Raw genomic sequence first — 18676 nt, 5'->3', positions numbered from 1 at the left:
GAATTTGGGATTAAGCAACTGTAATTTGGCTGTAAAATTTCAATGGCTTATACATTTTAAGTTGAACTAAAACCTCTAAGGACCTTTTCCTTTGGAAAGAAAAAGATCACACATTTTAAAATAGTATCTAATGGAAGGTCTATTAAAATCACAATGGATCATAGCTGTCAACTTTAAATCGTGTCTTTCTCCTTAGGAGCTTAAGTTTACACACTGGTGCAACACCACAAATGCAGATGTTACAAAGGGAGCCACAAAGAAAAACAAATTTTATTCACAACACTTTGCATATAAACTTTTCGTTCTGCAGACTTGTGTGGAGTTGAAAATAAAGGATGCTAATATGCACATTATGCAGCATATCAAAAAAAGAGAGAGAGAGAGAGAGAAAGAGAAAACACTTTAGTTGAGTGAAAATTCATTTATCTACTAAAAATCTGGGAGAATTCACATCCACTGTATTCCAAATTTACCCCTAAGTGACAGAAAAAATACTGTATGAAATGGAAAAAAATTAAAATGATTTAATCAATAGCTGATTACCTTTAAAACTTTGGGCTTCTTTTCCCTCTGGGGCCTCTTGTTTTCCTTTATAACCTAAAAAAAATCAAATTGCAAAATGAGCCTCCGTTTAAGAAAAAAATTAGCTCCCACCCCCCCAAAATTTTTTGGCTATTTCTCTGTAAAACTACTTATACCATCTAAAATCATCAACATGTTTGCTAGGCAGAACCTAAAGAGCTTATGTAAAATGTATACTTTAAAAGTCACTGAAAAAAAGCCTTGCATAAAGATGAAGTAGGGAAATACCCTTTTTTCCCCTTAAAGTCTGTCTTAATTAGCCTCTGCATTCTTCACAGCGAAGCCCACGAGGTAGCCATCTTGCTTGCTTCTGCAGAGGAAGCCTCTACAGTGGAACAGTTCTGCAAACTGCTTTTTGGTATTATTATCATGGTGTTTAAAGGCAGCCCTGGCCTGCCAGCACTGTAGACGTGCTGGGCATGCCTTTTGCAAAAACAGCCCCACAAAGAGTGCAGCCAATGGCAATGCAGAGCTTAGCAACTCCAAAGTGATCTTCTCTGCCTAGCCTTCCTAGACAAAGGATCTCCTGTGCGGCTCCGCTCTCACCACAGGACACAGGCAGCCACAAGCTGCGACATGGAGTTCGCTGCAGAGGATCTGGTCGCGCCGAAATCACAGGAGGCTTCAGCAAAAACAATGCACACAAATCCCCCAGGTCTCCACCATCAGATCGATGGCGGAGTCTCCCTGATTAGTAACCTCTTGGCAGCTCGGAGGGCAGGTCTGCGCGCGGGGAGGGGGGAGGGGTGCGAGGCCCTGCCTCCAACGTACAGGAGATATAACTGAGCTGAGGGGGGCATTTGGGCTTGCTGAAACTCTGGAAGGTATTGTGCATTTTTACTTTATAAGGCAAGGCTAAATATTGGCGATATTTAAGGCAGGAAGGTTATGTGAGGACAGCGTAGGCTCAGCTGTTGGGCTGCGTGTCTCATTCCTCGGGAACCACACCTCTTTGCAGCAGGCGCTTTGCCCAGAAACACAGCAATTTGATTTCTGTCAATAAATGTCCAATGACAAAGGCGGATTAAAAAATAATAATAAAGCAACTTAAAAGGAAAAGGACAGGATGAGGACAAGGAATGGGGAGGAGTTTTCAGAACACACTTGCCAATCTGAGTGGCTGGAGATTTCAAAAAGATTTCTCCCTCTTGCTCTGGACATTTCTGATGACCTTCATTTCCCAAAGAAATCTGTCCCTTCTAGAAGGTGAACTCAAACCTTTGGGGCAGAAGGAACACCTCTGGTCCTCGTCTCCCAAGACCGTCAATTGTCACCAAGCATCTCTCTGCAGAGCTGCCAAGCAGCTCCCCACGTGGAGCCTGTCTGTGCACAGGCTGATGGTCAGAAAAAGCCACTTACTTCCTAAGGATTGGGACCTGAGCCAGAGGAGGAACAAGCAGCCACCCACACTTACACACCTGGACTGCCCCCATGCGCAGTGGGTGGCAGGTGCTGGGAGAGCTGGGCACCGCAGTTGGAACTTGCCAGACTCAGAGAATGACAGAACCAGAGTAGTTTAGCTCCCTCCCTTGAGCCCCCTGGTCATGCAACAGTGGCAGTAGACAGAGAACCAGGACAGCTGTTTGAGCTGGCAGGTCTCAAGGTCACTGCCAAAATGCTGTGCAGACGCCGGTCACAGACCCATCACAGCCACCTTGACAGCTGCACAGATCTTGGGAAGACAGCCTCAGCTCCATCCTCCCAGGGCCAAAGTTTCAGCAGCACATTTGGGGGATTGGCAGAAGGGCCTCTCTGGCTGCTCAGCCAAAGATTGGTTTTCCACTTGCAGTTGGATTCAGAACAGATTCCCACAACCAGAAATCAGGAGCAGAGTGAGGGCCGGAAAGCCTGTATTTCATCACGGTTGATTCCCAGCCTTTTGGTTTGCCACAAAAGCACGCTTTTCTTGTTGGAATGGGAAGTCCAACATGCATTGTTTTCCCACTTTAAATTACCTCTCCCTCACCCACCCACCCTCAAAATTTTTAACAGAAGTAAAAAGCAAGCAAAACCAGTGGATTCTGACCTCACCACATCCATGGTGGCAACTTTAAGCACACTGAGCCCACACTAAAAATCTCTCTGTGACAAATGAAGCAACCATGAAATAGGTAGAAAAACAGGACCAAATACAACAAGATTTGAAAAGAGTGTAAGACCTTTTAACCCTCTATTTCTTCATTTTTGGAGATTTGTGTATATGTATGGTAAAATAGACAGGAAATTTTCCATTTTAACCATTTTAAGTGTACAATTTGTAGCATTAAGTACATTCACAATGTTGTGCAGCTATCACCACTTTCCATTTCCAGAACCTTTTCATCATCCCAGACAGAAACTCTGTACCCATTAATTAGACTGCCTTCTCCCAGACATTGCTAACTTCTGTTATACTCTGCCTCTATAAATTTGCCTACTCTAGATACCTCATATAAGTAGAATCACACAATATTTGTTCTTTTATGTCTGGCTTATTTCAACTAGCGTAATGTTCTCAAGGTTCATCCATGTTGTGAAATGTGTAAGAATTTTATTCCAGGCGTGGTTGGGGAGGGTATAGCTCAGTGGTAGAGCACATGCTTAGCATGCACAGGGTCCTGGGTTCAATCCCCAGTACCTAGGTTTAAAAATAAATAAATAAATAAATCTAATTACCTCTCCCCACCAAAACAACAACAAAAAAAGAATTTCATTTCTTTTTAAGGCTGAGTAATATTTCACTGTGTGTATTTATCACATTTTGCTTATCCATTCTTCTGCTGATGCCCTTTTGGGTTGTTTCTGCCTTTTGACCATTGTGAATAATACTGCTGTGACCAAAAATATCTGAGTCCTTGCTTTCAATTCTTCTGAGTATATACCTAAGAGTAGAATTGCTGGATCATGTGACAATTCTGTTTCATTTTTTGAGGAACTGCCAAGCCATTTCCTGCAGCCAGATCACTTTCTACCATTTTACATTCCCGTCAACAATACACACAAGGGTAGCCCTACATTTCTTAAAATGCCTTCAATTTCAATTACAGATTATACCTCTCCCCTTGAATACTTGAATACAATTTCTAAAAAGCATCAACATTTTCCCAAGTTGATTGCTCAATATTTAGTAAAGTGGCTATGGTATATTGACATAACTATATATTTTAAATCATTTTATTACCTGTGTGATACATATGTTTGCCTCAATAAAATAAAACCAGGCTCAGAATGTTAGGTGTACTGAATATTCACACAACGCTGCACTTGGCAACCTAAGCAAACATCGAAGGTCTACGTGCAGTGTTCTGTAAAATGAGTTAATAAATGAAACCAAATCTAAAGCCAACTAAATGAGGGTTAATGGAAGTGACCAGAACTAACATCAACTCTAAATATCCAACTGATACTACACCATGCAGATCTATACTTGTTTGAACAGACTAGATTGGTAACGTCTATTGGTTGTGACCATCTGTTCTAAATCCTATCCTTAGCGATTTGTCAGTCTCAGCTTAAGGTGACAGAGAGCTTTGTTAGAAAGAATAATCAGAAATTACTCCCAGAGAAAGTGGAAGTCAAGAGAGCCATTCCTGGAGGAGGGTGTAGCTGAAGCAGTAGAGCGCATGCTTAGCATGCCCGAGGTCCTGGGTATAATCCCCATTACCTCTTCTAAAAATAAATAAATAAACCTAATTACCTCCCCCTACCGAAAGAGAGAGAGAGAGAGAGAGAGAGAGAGAGAGAGAGAGAGAGAGAGAGAGAGAGAGAGAGAGCCATTCCCATTCCTATTATTTAGGGCAAAATGCATATAACTAGATCCTGCTGAAAGAACAATAGATCAGAAACCAGGAAACCTTGGGTTGTAGACCTACTTATCCAAAATTTATTTTTATCACTTAAATCTATTTGTTTTTCACACAAGGAACCATTATTATTAAATTATGTAAGTTCATATTTAACTTTGTAATAACACAAGTATACACTAGGTTCTTTCAAATATTATAAAATAAGATCTATTTCTTTTCTCTCAAAAATCACATGATTACAAAGCTAAAAAAGAACATCAGAGAAAATTTAGTCTAACTACTTTATTTTATAGGTAAATCCAGGTCCAAAGAAGTAAAGTTAATTAACTCAGGTTACACAGCAAAGTTAGAACTTGGCTTGAGCCTAATTCTAACCATCTACTCTACGCTCTCTACAATTCCTCTTCAACACCCAGCAATGGACATATGTAAATGTCCCACAATAACCTTAAAAGAACCATCTTTAAAACCATATACTTCAGTATAAAAATACCGAATCATTATGTTGTACACTTGAAACTAATATAATATTGTAAATCACCCATACTTAAAAAAAAAAAAAACTCACATGCATCATTTTTAGGATAGAAGAACAGCTCAAGAAGATTGATATTTTAAAATCAATGATACACTAGGTGTGCTTTTTAAATGGTATATTTTGCCTGAAAGATAAATTTATGAATGATTTCAAAATCCTACTTCTCTTTCTAAACCTGCACAATTCTGTACCCACAAGAAACTAGATATAAACACTGACTAAATTAATCTCAAGAGTAATTCACTATTCCTCAAAACTGACACCTCTGCAGCATAAAATGCTTCCAATATTATCCACACTCTCCTCTCCTATGAAATCCTTCTATATTTCTCTTCTTTCATATTGTTGAAGAGTCATAGCTTTTGCAGTAATACCTGGACAAGATATTCCAAGTACCATCTTTTGTAAACTTCCAGTCAATAAGAACTTTCTTAAAAGGTGGCTTATACTTTTAACAATTCTAATACAGAATCTAAAGGTCATTTGATTGTATTTCATGTGAAGTATAGGAACCTGAAAGGCTAACACTGGACATCTTTCTGGGTGATTGAGTCGAGCAATAATTGCCTGGGTATAGGTGGCTGATCCCCTGGCACAGCCTTTCCCTGGCTTTCCTCCCTTATTTCCTTCCTTGAGGCTTATCTGTAGTAGCCCTTTTTCCCTCCAAAGGGCCAGGACTACCTAGTGTCCAACCCCATTACCTCTAGCAGTACTAATTACTGCTGGTAAAAATAACTGCTCTTCAATAGCAAGAATTAAGGAACAAGCGAGCAAGCAATGATCTGCAACAGTTGCCAAGTGAGAACAGCTGACAATGAGGTGAAACATAGATAATGCTAGAGACTAATGCGTCTGAAATATCACCTCTCCACAATTCCTCAACAATTCTTAGTACTAACTTGAAATTGGCAAGCCTACTCCCTCTATTACAGTCTAGATAATTTGAACAGAAGTCCAATAACAGCATCTATGGTTTCTTTTTGTCAAAAACAAAGAAATCACAAAAGACGCTGTGATTTAGAAAAATTTCCCCTTTTGTGAGTGATATATTGAAGTTTGCTTCTTGTTATTGCTAGTCTGTCCTGTGTACTTTATAATGAATATTATTCCTTTTTTAAAAGAAATTCTGTAACTTCAGGCTCTTTCTCTATGCCATTCAAGCTAGAGAGATGACTCTAGATAGCACTGTACCGTCAGTTTTTGGTCTAATAGCAAAATCCTAAAAATGTGTTGTTTTACTGAGAAGCTCAAAGCATTTACACACATACAACTTCTTTCAGAGAAAGTTAGATCTAGATGTCTCCTAAGTTTAGCAAAGTCAAGCCAATTTGTTCATTCATTTTTTTTATAATGAAATCCCCCAATTAATAATCAAAACCCTTTAAAAAAATGTAGTAAAAGTTGGGCACTTTCAATATGCATACATGGTGCTGGGCTTACTGCCGAGAACATACCATCTCAGGAGAGGCCCAAATGGATAATTATGATGCAGTATAGAAAGGGGATGAGCCCAGAAAACTATGCAAGACAAGAGGTGGCTTCCCAGATTAAGTGACATTTCCACTGAAACTTAAGGATGGGTTAGTGGGAGTGGGAGTTGGTGAAATAGAGAGGGAGAGAAGAAAGGTATGAACCCTGATAGAGGTAACAACATGTTCAAGGACACTGGGAGCACTACGGCTATTGAAAGTCACACTATGGGGAGAAATGCATATAAATAGATATGCTACCACTTGAGTGTTAATGCTGGTCATTGAGCATGCATATGAAGAGATGTAATCAGTTTTTAATTCTCTGCCATTCCAGTTTGAAATATTTCTGTCCCATGCTTCAATTTACCATAATTGGTCCTTTCAAAAGCCAACAATGGTACTCCTCTTAAATTAATCATCACAAATAGCAGCTACTTTTTCAATGGAACTAAGGAGAGGTGACTGGTTTGTCATAGATCTGAAACCTTTTTTTTTTTTTTAAGCTAGAATATCCCCTTGTATAACTCAGTCTCCTAATCAGAGAAAAGTGATATTTTGAGAATATGTGTAAGTAGGTTTTTGTTGAGATGAGATCAGTCACTCACTAAGGTTAACTTCTCTAGTTTTTGAACTAATTTACTAGAGTCTTACACAATCCATGGAAGAGAAAGATTTGTCTGCCTAGAAATAAGTTACTGTTTCAGCTGGGTAACTCTCTCCCGGACAGATGCTTCTGATGTTTAGAGTAAGGGCTGCCCTTCCTTTATTCATTCTAGAAATAGAACAGAGAACACTAACTATATTAGAGGTGCTGCTTAACACCTGTGGGATCTCAAAAAACTTACCCTTGAGCCCATATATATGTACTGTTATAAAATGCCTAAAATTAAATTTTTTCTGAAGTCTGACTTTCTTGCTATCCAATACTTGTCCAATGGGCACATTAGCATTTGTTCAAATAAAATAAATGGCCCTCATATTCTTACTAGAGACTTATCTTCTAACCTGTAACTACCATTTCGGTGTCTGAGGGGATCCTTCTGAGTTTTCACAATGTAAAGCCCTTTAGGAATACCTTGCTGATCAGGAGGAGATCTATGTGTTGTAATAACAAAAAGGTTCTTTTCACCCCAGTCCACCTTAGAAATTAGCAGGTATGGAACTCAAGCTTATAACTAATTGTACAGATTTAAATGAAAAACTTGCCTATCTTTATTAGGAATGTTTTAACATAAACATTATAATGGTGTTTCCACAGATACTCTTAATAACTTATTAAGAAAATGCAATTTTCTCCCAAAAATCTGTTTGATTTACCTGACTTCCAAATACTTATTCACATAGGCAAATTTGTTCCTGTTGTTTAAAATAAAATGAATAGTTCTTGATGCTTTTGCTAGATATTTATATTTCTTTTAGAACAATTTTTTACTAAATATTTATAAGCAGAATTGATATTTTCCTTGCCCATAACAACAGTTCTTTTATGGACATCATTTCACTGATGCTGTAATTAAGTTTCTAACTTTATGAATATATACTCATATTCTTATATGGCTACTTTTGCTAATTATCATAATAAACAAAACATTAGTGGGTTTGGAGGGGATAAAGGATCACTTTAGCTAACACTTTTCTTAATCATAACTATGCATGTGCTTAAAAATGTTACCTTAGTTTTTTTTTTTTTTTAAAGAAAGTATTACTTCCTTCTGGCTTGTCTAACTAAAAATGTTACATTACACAATATCAAAATATTATCTTATACAAAATCAGTATATGTCTGGCGAGATCCAAATCCCAATGATGTTTATTAACTACGGGACTTGCACAAGTTAGCCTCCCATAAACCCAGTGAGGGACAATGCTGACATTAGGGTTAAATGTTGTAACGGCTACGACAAGAGCTAGTGTCTGGCACGGTGGTTCCATTGTAGCAACAGAGAACGATGGCTGTCACTAATTACGAAAACTATGTACAAATAAATAAGGTATTGAGCAATTAAAACTCATTTAATATAAAAATGGAGATATTCAAGCAAACAGTATTTTGGGATATTGGAATCTCTCCCAGATAAATCTAGCATTAACCAGATTTCTGCTAGAATTGGGGCATGCTTATTCTACTATACCATCATGACATAACCTTAAATTTATTAGTTAAAACGAATATGAAACTTTCACTTCCAGCAATCATAGAATTGATAATTCAAAACAACTGCCTGCTGAAGGCAATTAGAAAAGCTATATAAAATATAAAAACATCTGCTTGGAGGTATAGGAGAGTGCAAAAATTACCATGATGGTGTAGAAATACCAGACCAAGACTCAGAGGGAAATGAGGTCCAGGGAAGGTAAAAATATTTTAAGTAAAAATTAAAAGTGGAAAAAAAGAGCTAAAAAGATGAAGGTCAAAGAGAAATGTAACTTTAAAATTAAAATAGAAAAACAGTGAAATTTGCAAACTCAAAGAGTTTAAATATTGATTCATGTCAAAAGAAAAAGTATACTTTTGCAAAATGAGCCTATAAGATTCTTACACAACATCTTTTTGAAAGTTTCACCAGTCTGAAAAATAGCAGCAATAACCTTAGCATGACTATCCTCAATCTTCTGGTCCCACTTCTCTATACCCTCCAGGTTCCTCCCATTTTGCTTGTTGCCCTTGCTCAGGGACATGGTAGTTAAAATAAGCACTTACCATCCAAGCCAAGGGCTCTGATCCAAGATCAATTGTGTAGTCTTACATAAATTACTTGGCTTCTCTAAGTCTCAGTGTCTTACCCTATACTTTGGGGGAAGAATGTATATTTCACAGGATTGTTCTAAGGATTAAATGAGACAATGAGCATGTCAGTGCTTAATACAGTACTGGGCACTTAGAAAGGACTCAGTCCATAAGAGTTGTTATTAACCTCTTCAGATATCAATGTGTGCTACATACCAGTTCCACATCTATGACCAGTGTCATTCAATTCAAGCAACATTTGTTTGGTGGCTAACAAATGCCAACACTACACAATGTTAGTGTTGGCATTTGTTAGCACACCAAAATCCACATGCTAAAATCCTAATGCCCAATATGATGATATTAGAAGGCAGGGCATTTGGGAGATGCTTAAGTCATGAGGGTGGAACCCTTATGAATGGGATTAGTGCCATATAAAAGAAGCTCCAGAGAGATCCCCAGCCTCTTCTACCATGTGAGGACACAGTAAGAAGGCATCAGCTATGAACTAGGGTCCTACACTAGAATTTGACCATGCTGGTACCTTCTTCAGAACTGCAAGCAATATATTTCTGCTGTTTATAAGCCACCCAGTCTGTCGTGTTTTGCTATAGCAGCCCAAATGGACTAAGACAGACTTGAACAAACACTTCTCCAAATAAGATCTACAAATGGTCAATAAGCACATGAAAAGATGCTTGACATCATTAATCGTTAGAGACATGCATATCAAAACCATCCTGAGAAACCACTTCACACACACTAGGATGCCAATAAATCAAAAAGTCAGATAGTAAGTGTCCATAAGGATGTAGAGAAATTAGAACCCTGGTTGAATTTAAAATGGTTGAATTGAATTTAAAATGGTACAGCTGCTTTGGAAAACAGTTTAAGCAATTCTTTAAAGTTAAGCAAAGAGTTATCATCTGACCCAGGAGTTCCACACCTAGGAATATACCAAAAATAACTAAATACACATGTCTACACAAAAACCTGTACACAAATGTTCATAGTAACATTATTCATAATAGCCAACAAATAGAAACAACTCCAAAGTCCATCAATGAATGTTTGTGCAAAATGTGGTTTATTCATGCCATGAAATATTACTCAGCCATAAAAGGGGAACTGATAAATGCTATGACATGGATGAACCTTGAAAACATGCTAAGTTAAAGAAGCCAGATACAGAAGACCAAATATTGTATGATTCCATTTATATAAAATGCTCATAATAGGGAAACCAATAGAGACAAAAAATAGATTAATGGTTACCAGGAGTTGGGGGAGGGGACAATGGAGAGTCACTGCTTAATTGTACTAGGTTTCTTTTTTGGGGTGCTGAAAATGTTCCAGAATTAGATTGTGGTGTTGGTTGCATAACCTTGTAAATATACTAAAGACCACTGAATTGCACACTTCTAAGGGTGAATTTTATATGTGAATTAAATCTCAATTTAAAAAGGAGAGATTAATTATTTAATTCTCCTTTATCATAGAGGAAAGAGTGCCTCTACTACTTGCTAGCCATGGGGAACTAACTTTTTTTTTTTTTGATGGGGGGAGGTAATTAGGTTTATTTCTAGAGGACATACTGGGGATTGAACCCTGGACCTCATGCATGCTAAACATGCTCTCTACCACTTGAGTTATACCTTCCCCTACACATTTTTTTAAAGTGGGTTTCCATTTCATAGTCTGCAAAATGAAAGTCCTAATACTCACACTTCATGGGTCACTGTCAGGATCAAATCAAATATGGTAAGTTTAAGACTTTTAGCACAGTGTTTGGTCCACAATAGACCCTCCATAAATGTTATTTTTCCCCCTTTCCTTTGCCAGCTTCCTGTGCTTCAAGTCAAAAAAGTTTAAATTTTGTTAAAATCTTGTGTACCTAACTGTCAAATAAAGACAAAGTTGCCTGGTCACTGGCTCCTTAAAAAGAAAAAAGTTAAACACTATTTTGTTTCGTTTTCCTAGTCTGATTGATTTCTGTTTGTTTTAACATCTCATAGCACACTAGAAGTGTCCCTAGAAAATGGAATTAGGTGAATAAAAAAGGTAATTTAATTTTATGTTGACTAGTGGACAAATCTCCCTGCAATTCTGTACTAACTCAGACAAATTTCCCTGCAATTCTGTATAACTCCTAAACAAGACACTTACTCCTATAAGAGTGGAGGAAACTAAACACACACAGACACAGACACAGACACATACACAGACACACACACACACACACACACACACACACACACACACACACTTCTCTCTCTAAGTCTAAACTACATCAGCTCCCTCCAAAAGTCCATGGCTCAGCTCAACTGTGGGCTTCCCCTGTCTTGTCCTTCTGCTTCCTCCTGCCTTGATCTTACTTTTGCCTGTTAATAGAAAACTCACCACAAAATGGTGTTCCACATGAAACATGATACAAAAATAAGCTGCATAGTGTAAATGTCTAGAATACAGCAGAAACACCAAAACCCTCTCATTATACAAGGACAAGAAAATAACTGTGGCATCATCATCTCACTGGAAACCACAACTATAATTCTGTATCACATGGGAACAGTGAAACCAATTCATTCATAATGCATCTTAATCCTCTAGTAGGAAAAATGCTTTTGCAGATACTGTGAAATGGTGTATACTGGCTACTTCTAAGGACTTCAGTTACCTTCCTCCAAATAACATGAATGAAGTAGCAAGAGGGAAACAGGTAAAAATAATGGAATGAATACTCAAATTTCTTCAAGACTAAAATAATAGCCACCATGTTTAAGCACCTACTATGTGGCAGGGACTCTGCCAGACCCTATGTAGACATCACTGCTGCTTCTCATGATCCCTGCTTCATGGGTCTGACTATCACATGCCACAAATAGATCTATTCTCACACTGGTGGCCACATGGGGGAATATCAAAACTCTTAGTATAACTGTTTTGTCCTTAACCATAGTAACAGTTGTAGATTTCACTACTTCAAAGTCTTTTAAGATTTTGATGATTTTGAGATTAAGATTGCTGTGATTCTCTTATTTGTTTTTATTTTGGGGAGTAGGAGATGTGGTTTACATTTCTGTGAAACCTAATAAAAGTTAAGGACAATCTTTCCAGAAAAAATGCACATAAAACAATGTTACATAAAATTTGGGGGGAAATGGGATCACAGAGCACAAAATCCCATCTGGATTAAAAACCTGATATAGAAGCTCTAACCTTATGATTTCTAAAATATCATATAAAACATGAGTATTGGGATAATTTAAACTAGGATCAAATTAGTCTTAGGAATTCTTGTCTAGCAATCAAAAAGCATGTGGAAAGTTTAGCAGACTAAAGTACTAATATAATAATAGTAATTTCTGTTCTTTCCATAGTAGCTAAAAATACACCAAGTACCTAATCTGATCTGGCTAGTATCCAGTCATTAGTTAGGAGATACACTGAAATGCTGGCTCAATCCCCATCTTTGAGAGGGCATGAAGATGTGTTTACCAAAAAGAATGTCATAGAAACTTTAATTTCTCCTTTTAAGAGAAGGAAATGGATCTGACTTTCAAAAAAATACCTGTACTACAAACTTCAGGTTTCCAAAAGTGGTAAAGATTTAGAAGTCATTAGGCAATGAATCATTAGCAAAATACTAAATTTTGGTTACGCTAATACTTTTAGCTTGAAATAAAGGACTAGTAGATTCCAGTGTCAAGAAAATAATCTGAAATGGGAACCAAGATTTATATAGAAAAAGTTCACTACCATATGAGAAACTGTAAGAAACTGAAGCATCCAGCAATGAAAAATAATTTAGTAAGTTATATTGATTTACCTAAAGGCACATTATACACATAATTTTTAAATCTTTAGTTTTTTAATTACAAGGAAAAATGCTAATGATGTACTGAGTGAAAAAAAGGAGAAGAAGAAAATTTTACCCCATTCAACTTCAATGATGTTGTTTTTTAAATGCAGAAAAAATACTGGAAGCAAATATACCTATATACTCATGGTGGTTGCCTCTAGGTACCAGAATTATACTCTATCTTGCTCCTGCTTCTAAATTTTTTAAATGCAAATTATTACTTTGATTTAATATTTTATTACTTTTGAAGAAATACAAGCTCAACATGTAGAAAGTCAAACCATGTAGAAAAAATTAAGCAAAAAGTTAAATTCACATATTTTCTAATACACCCCTTGTCCATCCAAAAAATCCAATCCTCAGCGGTTAACACTTCCAACAGTTTGGTTTGGTAGGTATGTATCCTTCCAGAATTGTTTTTCTAAATTCCATTTACAATTAGAAAAATACATGATTTTGTGCTTTCCTGTTCCTTTTCCCTCTAGAATATTGAGTTGTCCAAACTTTGGATCTTGGTATAACTTACAATCACAAATGCATATGGCAGCAATTTTAAACAACACAGGCAGCTGGTTTTTAACATGGTTTAAAGCACTGTGTACCTTGCTAAAAACTTTTTTTCTCAAATCCTCTACTTGAATTTCTGTCATAGATATCCCATGATCTTAACATCTTTGGTACTTGAGAATGACATATATAAAATAAACCCCGAAAAGTTTTGGGATACTACCTGCTAAGATGATATATTAGGTACATATGGGATATAAAGGTTTACAGTACACTTTTAAAAGAGACATTCATATGTGAGAAAGACTGAATCTTACTTTTTTTTAAATGAGATTTCATTCATTCACTGAATCACTTGTTCAGCAAACAGCTGTTGAGTACCTATTATGCTCTAGCACCCCATATGGCCTGGGCTTGGGCTTTAGAAGTAAACATCGCACTTCTAATTACTGCTCTCTCTGCAGAAGAACACCATGCCTTTCTTTTTTAAAACTGGGACTCAGTACTAATGGGACACAAATCAGAAAAGAGCACGATTTCTCTTATTTCTTTCTACCAGGCATGAAGAGCTGATGATAATTAGCCAAGAATTTCTGGATAATCATGACTTGTGTACTGAGTCTCAATATCAAGATAATGACTTGAATTGCTTAGATTGATTCTTTTGTTAGTTGTAACTTATTTTACTATGATAATAATACAAAAGGATCCCACCTTCTCTCCTTCCTGGGTACACTTGTATCACATTCATCATAGTACCACAATGACTGGCTACTTTATAAGGAGAATGACTTTTGCGGTTTTGAAACCATCAACTCTTGAAATGCTATCCTGGAACAAAAAAATCAAGAAGCTGACCAACGAAAAGAGATGGAAAGTTAAGCTCTGTAGCAAAATAAATGAGTACTACAGTGCTCACTAGTAAATGATAGTATCACTTGGATTATACTGAAACTAGATGAAGTCAGTTTCACACATTTTTCTTTCTGGATAAGATGGTCTACACAAAATGGCAAGGTAAGATTTGAACCATAGTGACAAGATTCTAAAAATTAACACCCACTGGTCAGAATCAATCGAGATCAGCATGGTTTTGTTGACATACTTGGGGTTTAAACATGCAAGGGTGCTTGAAGCCAAAGGCATTTTTTCCTATGGTCAGCTCTGTGGTGAGGTATGCTACTGAAGTATCAGTAGTGATCCAAAGAGATTTCTTAAAGGCATATTTAAGGACATATAACATCTGCCCTCAATTGCAAGAGCTGGTAGCAAAAATATGTTCCATATGCTATATACAACATATGCCAAAATGAGATCTGGCTGTTTGAAAACACAGAGAAAAGCAGGGGCCAGGAGAGGCCTGTCCCCCTCCCCAACTCCCATTAAAATGGATAAAATGAAATTAAATAAGAAATCAACCAATCCAGGTGACATCTCTGGAACTAGACTGTTATCACACTATCCTAAGATAGTGGACAGTCCGTGGTTCGATTTCTATCATATAATACTACTTAACTTCTAGCTTTTCAAGCACAACCTAGATAGGTGTTACTATTTCTCCAGGTGGAATTTCTATTAGCTAAGAATATAGCATGGTAATAAACAGCACATTTTACACCGTTCTCTAGTATACTGCAATTAATATAATAACTCTTTCATATTTGAGGGGAAATCAATATTAACTGAAGTAAACATAAGAGAGACTATTTCACTTTGGCAACCAACTCACCAACTTCTTAAGTCATTCAGTTCATGCTAATTAAATGTGAAATACTATACCAAAATCATCGAGCTATAGATATAGAATTCAAGACTCTGCCCTCAGTACATCTACAAACAACTGTATGGTTTTTCTGTTTCTTTGGTGTTTTGCTGTTGTTTTTAAACACACTAAAAATTATCTGTGAAAGCATAGCATGGTCAAAGCATCTACTCTTTGAGTCTCTAAAAAGCCTCCCCACCCCACCTTCTTTTTACCTCTATCACCATTCAATAAATAGAGTACACATGTCTCAATATGCTAAATTATAAATACGCAGGTGTACCTAGCCAAGAGCAAATTCCTAGATGACTAAGAGTTATAAAGTTAGTGGTTTCAATTATCTGTATCTCTGCATATGGAGAACAGTAAGCTGAACTAAACTTGGCAGAAAAATAACATTTTTTTCTCCTGGCCAAAAGATATCACTGAGAAGACTATCTGAACACCTTGTTGTATAATTAAAAGAAACAATTGGGAAACAAAAATGTAATCTATCATTAAAAAAGTAAATCAAAAATTGCTTTTACTTCTCTCAGACATCAGTAGTTAACATTTTGAGAAATGACATATGCCTTTGGAGGCTAAGTATACTTTAGTAGAAAAAAATTCTAACAGTTCTGTTTTTTAAAAATGTACATTCGTTTCATATAAACACTAACAGAAACAGTAATATTTAAAAACTGTAGATGTATTTTCTCTTTCTCATTCCAACACTCAATAAATAAAATAATTCCAATGTTAGGAAGAAACACATGAAATATATTTTCTTATTGATATTCTTACTTATCAAAATAAATGGCCTTCAATCATTAAGAGCATAAAATAAATATAAAAATTGTGATATCAAATATCTAAAAATAAAACAAGTTAAATAACTATATTGAAAAGTATAAGATATTATTGAAAGGAGTTAAATAAGATTTAAAGATATACTCTGGTCATGAACTAGAAGATTCAATATCGTAAAAATGTTAAACTCTACAAATTGATGTATACATTTAACATAATCACAATAAAAATCCCAGAAGAGTTTTTTGTGGAAACTTACAAGCTGATTCGAAAATTTTGATGAAAATACAAAGAAAAAAAAAAAGCCAAAATAAATACTGAAGAACAAAGCTAAAGGATTTATACTACCAGTTAGCAAGACAAGTTATAAGCCTAGAAATGATGAGAATTCAGACACAAAGATAAACAAAAAGGTCAATGAAACAGTCTAGAAACATGCAGAACTAATCAATCACCTTATTTGTGACAAACTTGATGTTGCAGTAGTGGGGAAAGGACAGCAGTTGAGTAATGGTGCTGCTCAAGCAGATAAGCATATGAAAGAAAATGAATCTTTACTCCCATCTTACACTATGGACAAAAGTCAATTCCACATCTATTGTACATCTAAATGTGAAAGGTTTAAAAAAGTAACTTTTTAAGAAGAAAGCAAAAGAACATCTTCATGACCTTTGAACTGGCAAAAAGTAGACAAACAGGACATGAAAAGCTATCATAAAGGAGATGGCTGGTAAACTAGACCACACTAAAGTTAAGAATATCTGTTAGTTAAAAACCATGATTGGAGGAGGGTATAGCTCAGTGGGAGAGCGTGTGCTTAGTGTGCACAAGGTCTGGGTTCAATCCCCAGTACCTGCATTAAACAAACAAACAAACAAACAAAAGCATGATTAAGTTACTGAAAAGATTAAGCCGTAGAATAGGTAAAGGTACCTACAATCATTTATTCAACAGAGGATTTGTATCAACAAAATACAACGAACTCATTACCCAATAATGAAAAGGCCAAAAAGCCAATTTAAAAATGGACAAAAGACTTCACAGGCACTTCAAAGATGATAGCTAAGTGGCTAAGAAGCATGAGAGGTAGCTCAATTTCATTAGTCATCAAGGAAACATAATGTATTGATGCCATTACACACCCAACAAAATGATTAAAACAAGTCAGAAAATATCGAGTGTTGGCAAGGATATGGAGCAAGTGAAACTCTCATATACAACTGATGACAGTCCTAATTGGAACAACCACAGCTGTTTGGTAATAGCTATGGAAGCTAGACATACGTATATTCTGTGACTAAGCAATTCCACTCCTAGGAATATACTCAATAGAATATTCATCCAATTATATTCACCAAAAGACATTTATGAAAATGTCCATAGTAGCACTTCTATGTTCATTTTACTGTTCTGTACAGTACTGAACTGTAACATTCCACTGCTCACTAACAATGGAATGGCTACAGGTATTGTGACATGTACATACAATGGACTACTACTCTGCAATGAGAATGAGTGACTGCAACTATAAGCAACATTATTGATGCATCTCATAAACATAATATGAAGCAAAAGAAACCAGAAACAGGATAGTGTACAATTGTTCCTTGCTCTGTCAGAATGAATTTCCCTCAGAGAAGGGTTCCCTATGTTCTTCTCTGCCTTTCCACACACTGTTGGATAAGTAGGTCCATCTATTGTCAGCATTTAGTATAAGGACAACATTACATATTTTTCAGAATCACCTTTGTCAGGAATAAAGGTGATCTTTTGGGGGAGGGGGAAAGCAAGAGAGAGCAAGGGAATATGAATATCATCAAGTATAGGGGAACCTTGAAATAGAATGTAAACAGAAATAAATTAAAATTGTGATGAATGACATAACAACATTGAAAGGTGAGGGTGGTGTGTGTGAGACAGAGACAGAGGCTGAAAGTGGCGGGAGGTGGTGGGGGAGAGGAGAACTAATTCAACGTATGCATGTTCCAACTTTTAAACACACCACTGACATTTCAGTAACAACAATAACACCCATCACCAAGATCTTGGTTTCTAAAGTATTGTTCGCCACCAAAAAGAAGCAAGTTTCCTGCGATAAATAGCTGACATTTGGTTTAGGGCAGGACAGAAAATACAACACTTGTGTCAGAAAACAAAGAGAATTACTCAAAGAATGGTTGAAGGTGTTCCTTGGCCAAATTTGGGACAATTTGAGCATCAAAATAATTAATGATAATAAAGGAGTATAACCTACTAAATATAATAAAAAATCTTTAAGTTCATACTGAAATAAAGAAGAAAAAGCTCTTCCTTGGACTTTAAAGCTAACGTATAGATTTAGAAATCATAGAAACAGAATCACCACTTGGCAACAATTAGGCAAAAATCACCAATGAATGCTAAAACTGAGGAGTGAAAGTTTGAGGAGTAGGTATACGTTTATAAGTCTCAATTGCCCTACAAGATATTTATTAAATACAAAGTAAAAAAATGCTGATTTTACAATGGAGAAATCTGAAAGACAATGCCTTAATCTAATGTTCAAAATTAAGCAGAAATAGACTCACAGACAGAGAATACAGACTTGTGGTTACCGGGGGGTGGAGGGTGGGAAGGGATAGCCTGGGATTTCAAAATTGTAGAATAGATAA

The 18676-nt window shown here is 36.4% G+C and overlaps 1 protein-coding gene and 1 non-coding gene across 8 annotated transcripts in view; one reads left to right on the top strand and one right to left on the bottom strand.

Moving 5' to 3' along the window:
* TET1 (tet methylcytosine dioxygenase 1) overlaps positions 1-18676 on the bottom strand; it is a 116624-nt gene that overhangs the window by 84354 nt on the left and 13594 nt on the right. For 5 of the 7 annotated variants that reach the window (XM_010951678.3, XM_045514233.2, XM_074374107.1 and 2 more), the window contains one exon: positions 544-597. In XM_010951678.3, the coding sequence (XP_010949980.2) occupies positions 544-597 (54 nt within the window). The other 2 variants (XM_074374110.1, XM_074374109.1) reach the window with 2 other exon arrangements.
* Positions 16813-16883, top strand: TRNAT-AGU (transfer RNA threonine (anticodon AGU)). Its single transcript has one exon. It is a non-coding gene; the product is annotated as a tRNA-Thr (tRNA).

The sequence above is a fragment of the Camelus bactrianus genome, chromosome 11 (genome assembly GCF_048773025.1).
Source record: "Camelus bactrianus isolate YW-2024 breed Bactrian camel chromosome 11, ASM4877302v1, whole genome shotgun sequence".
Taxonomy (NCBI): domain Eukaryota; kingdom Metazoa; phylum Chordata; class Mammalia; order Artiodactyla; family Camelidae; genus Camelus; species Camelus bactrianus.
Note: the sequence above shows the minus strand (reverse complement) of the source record. Positions and strands in the feature narration are given on the sequence as shown.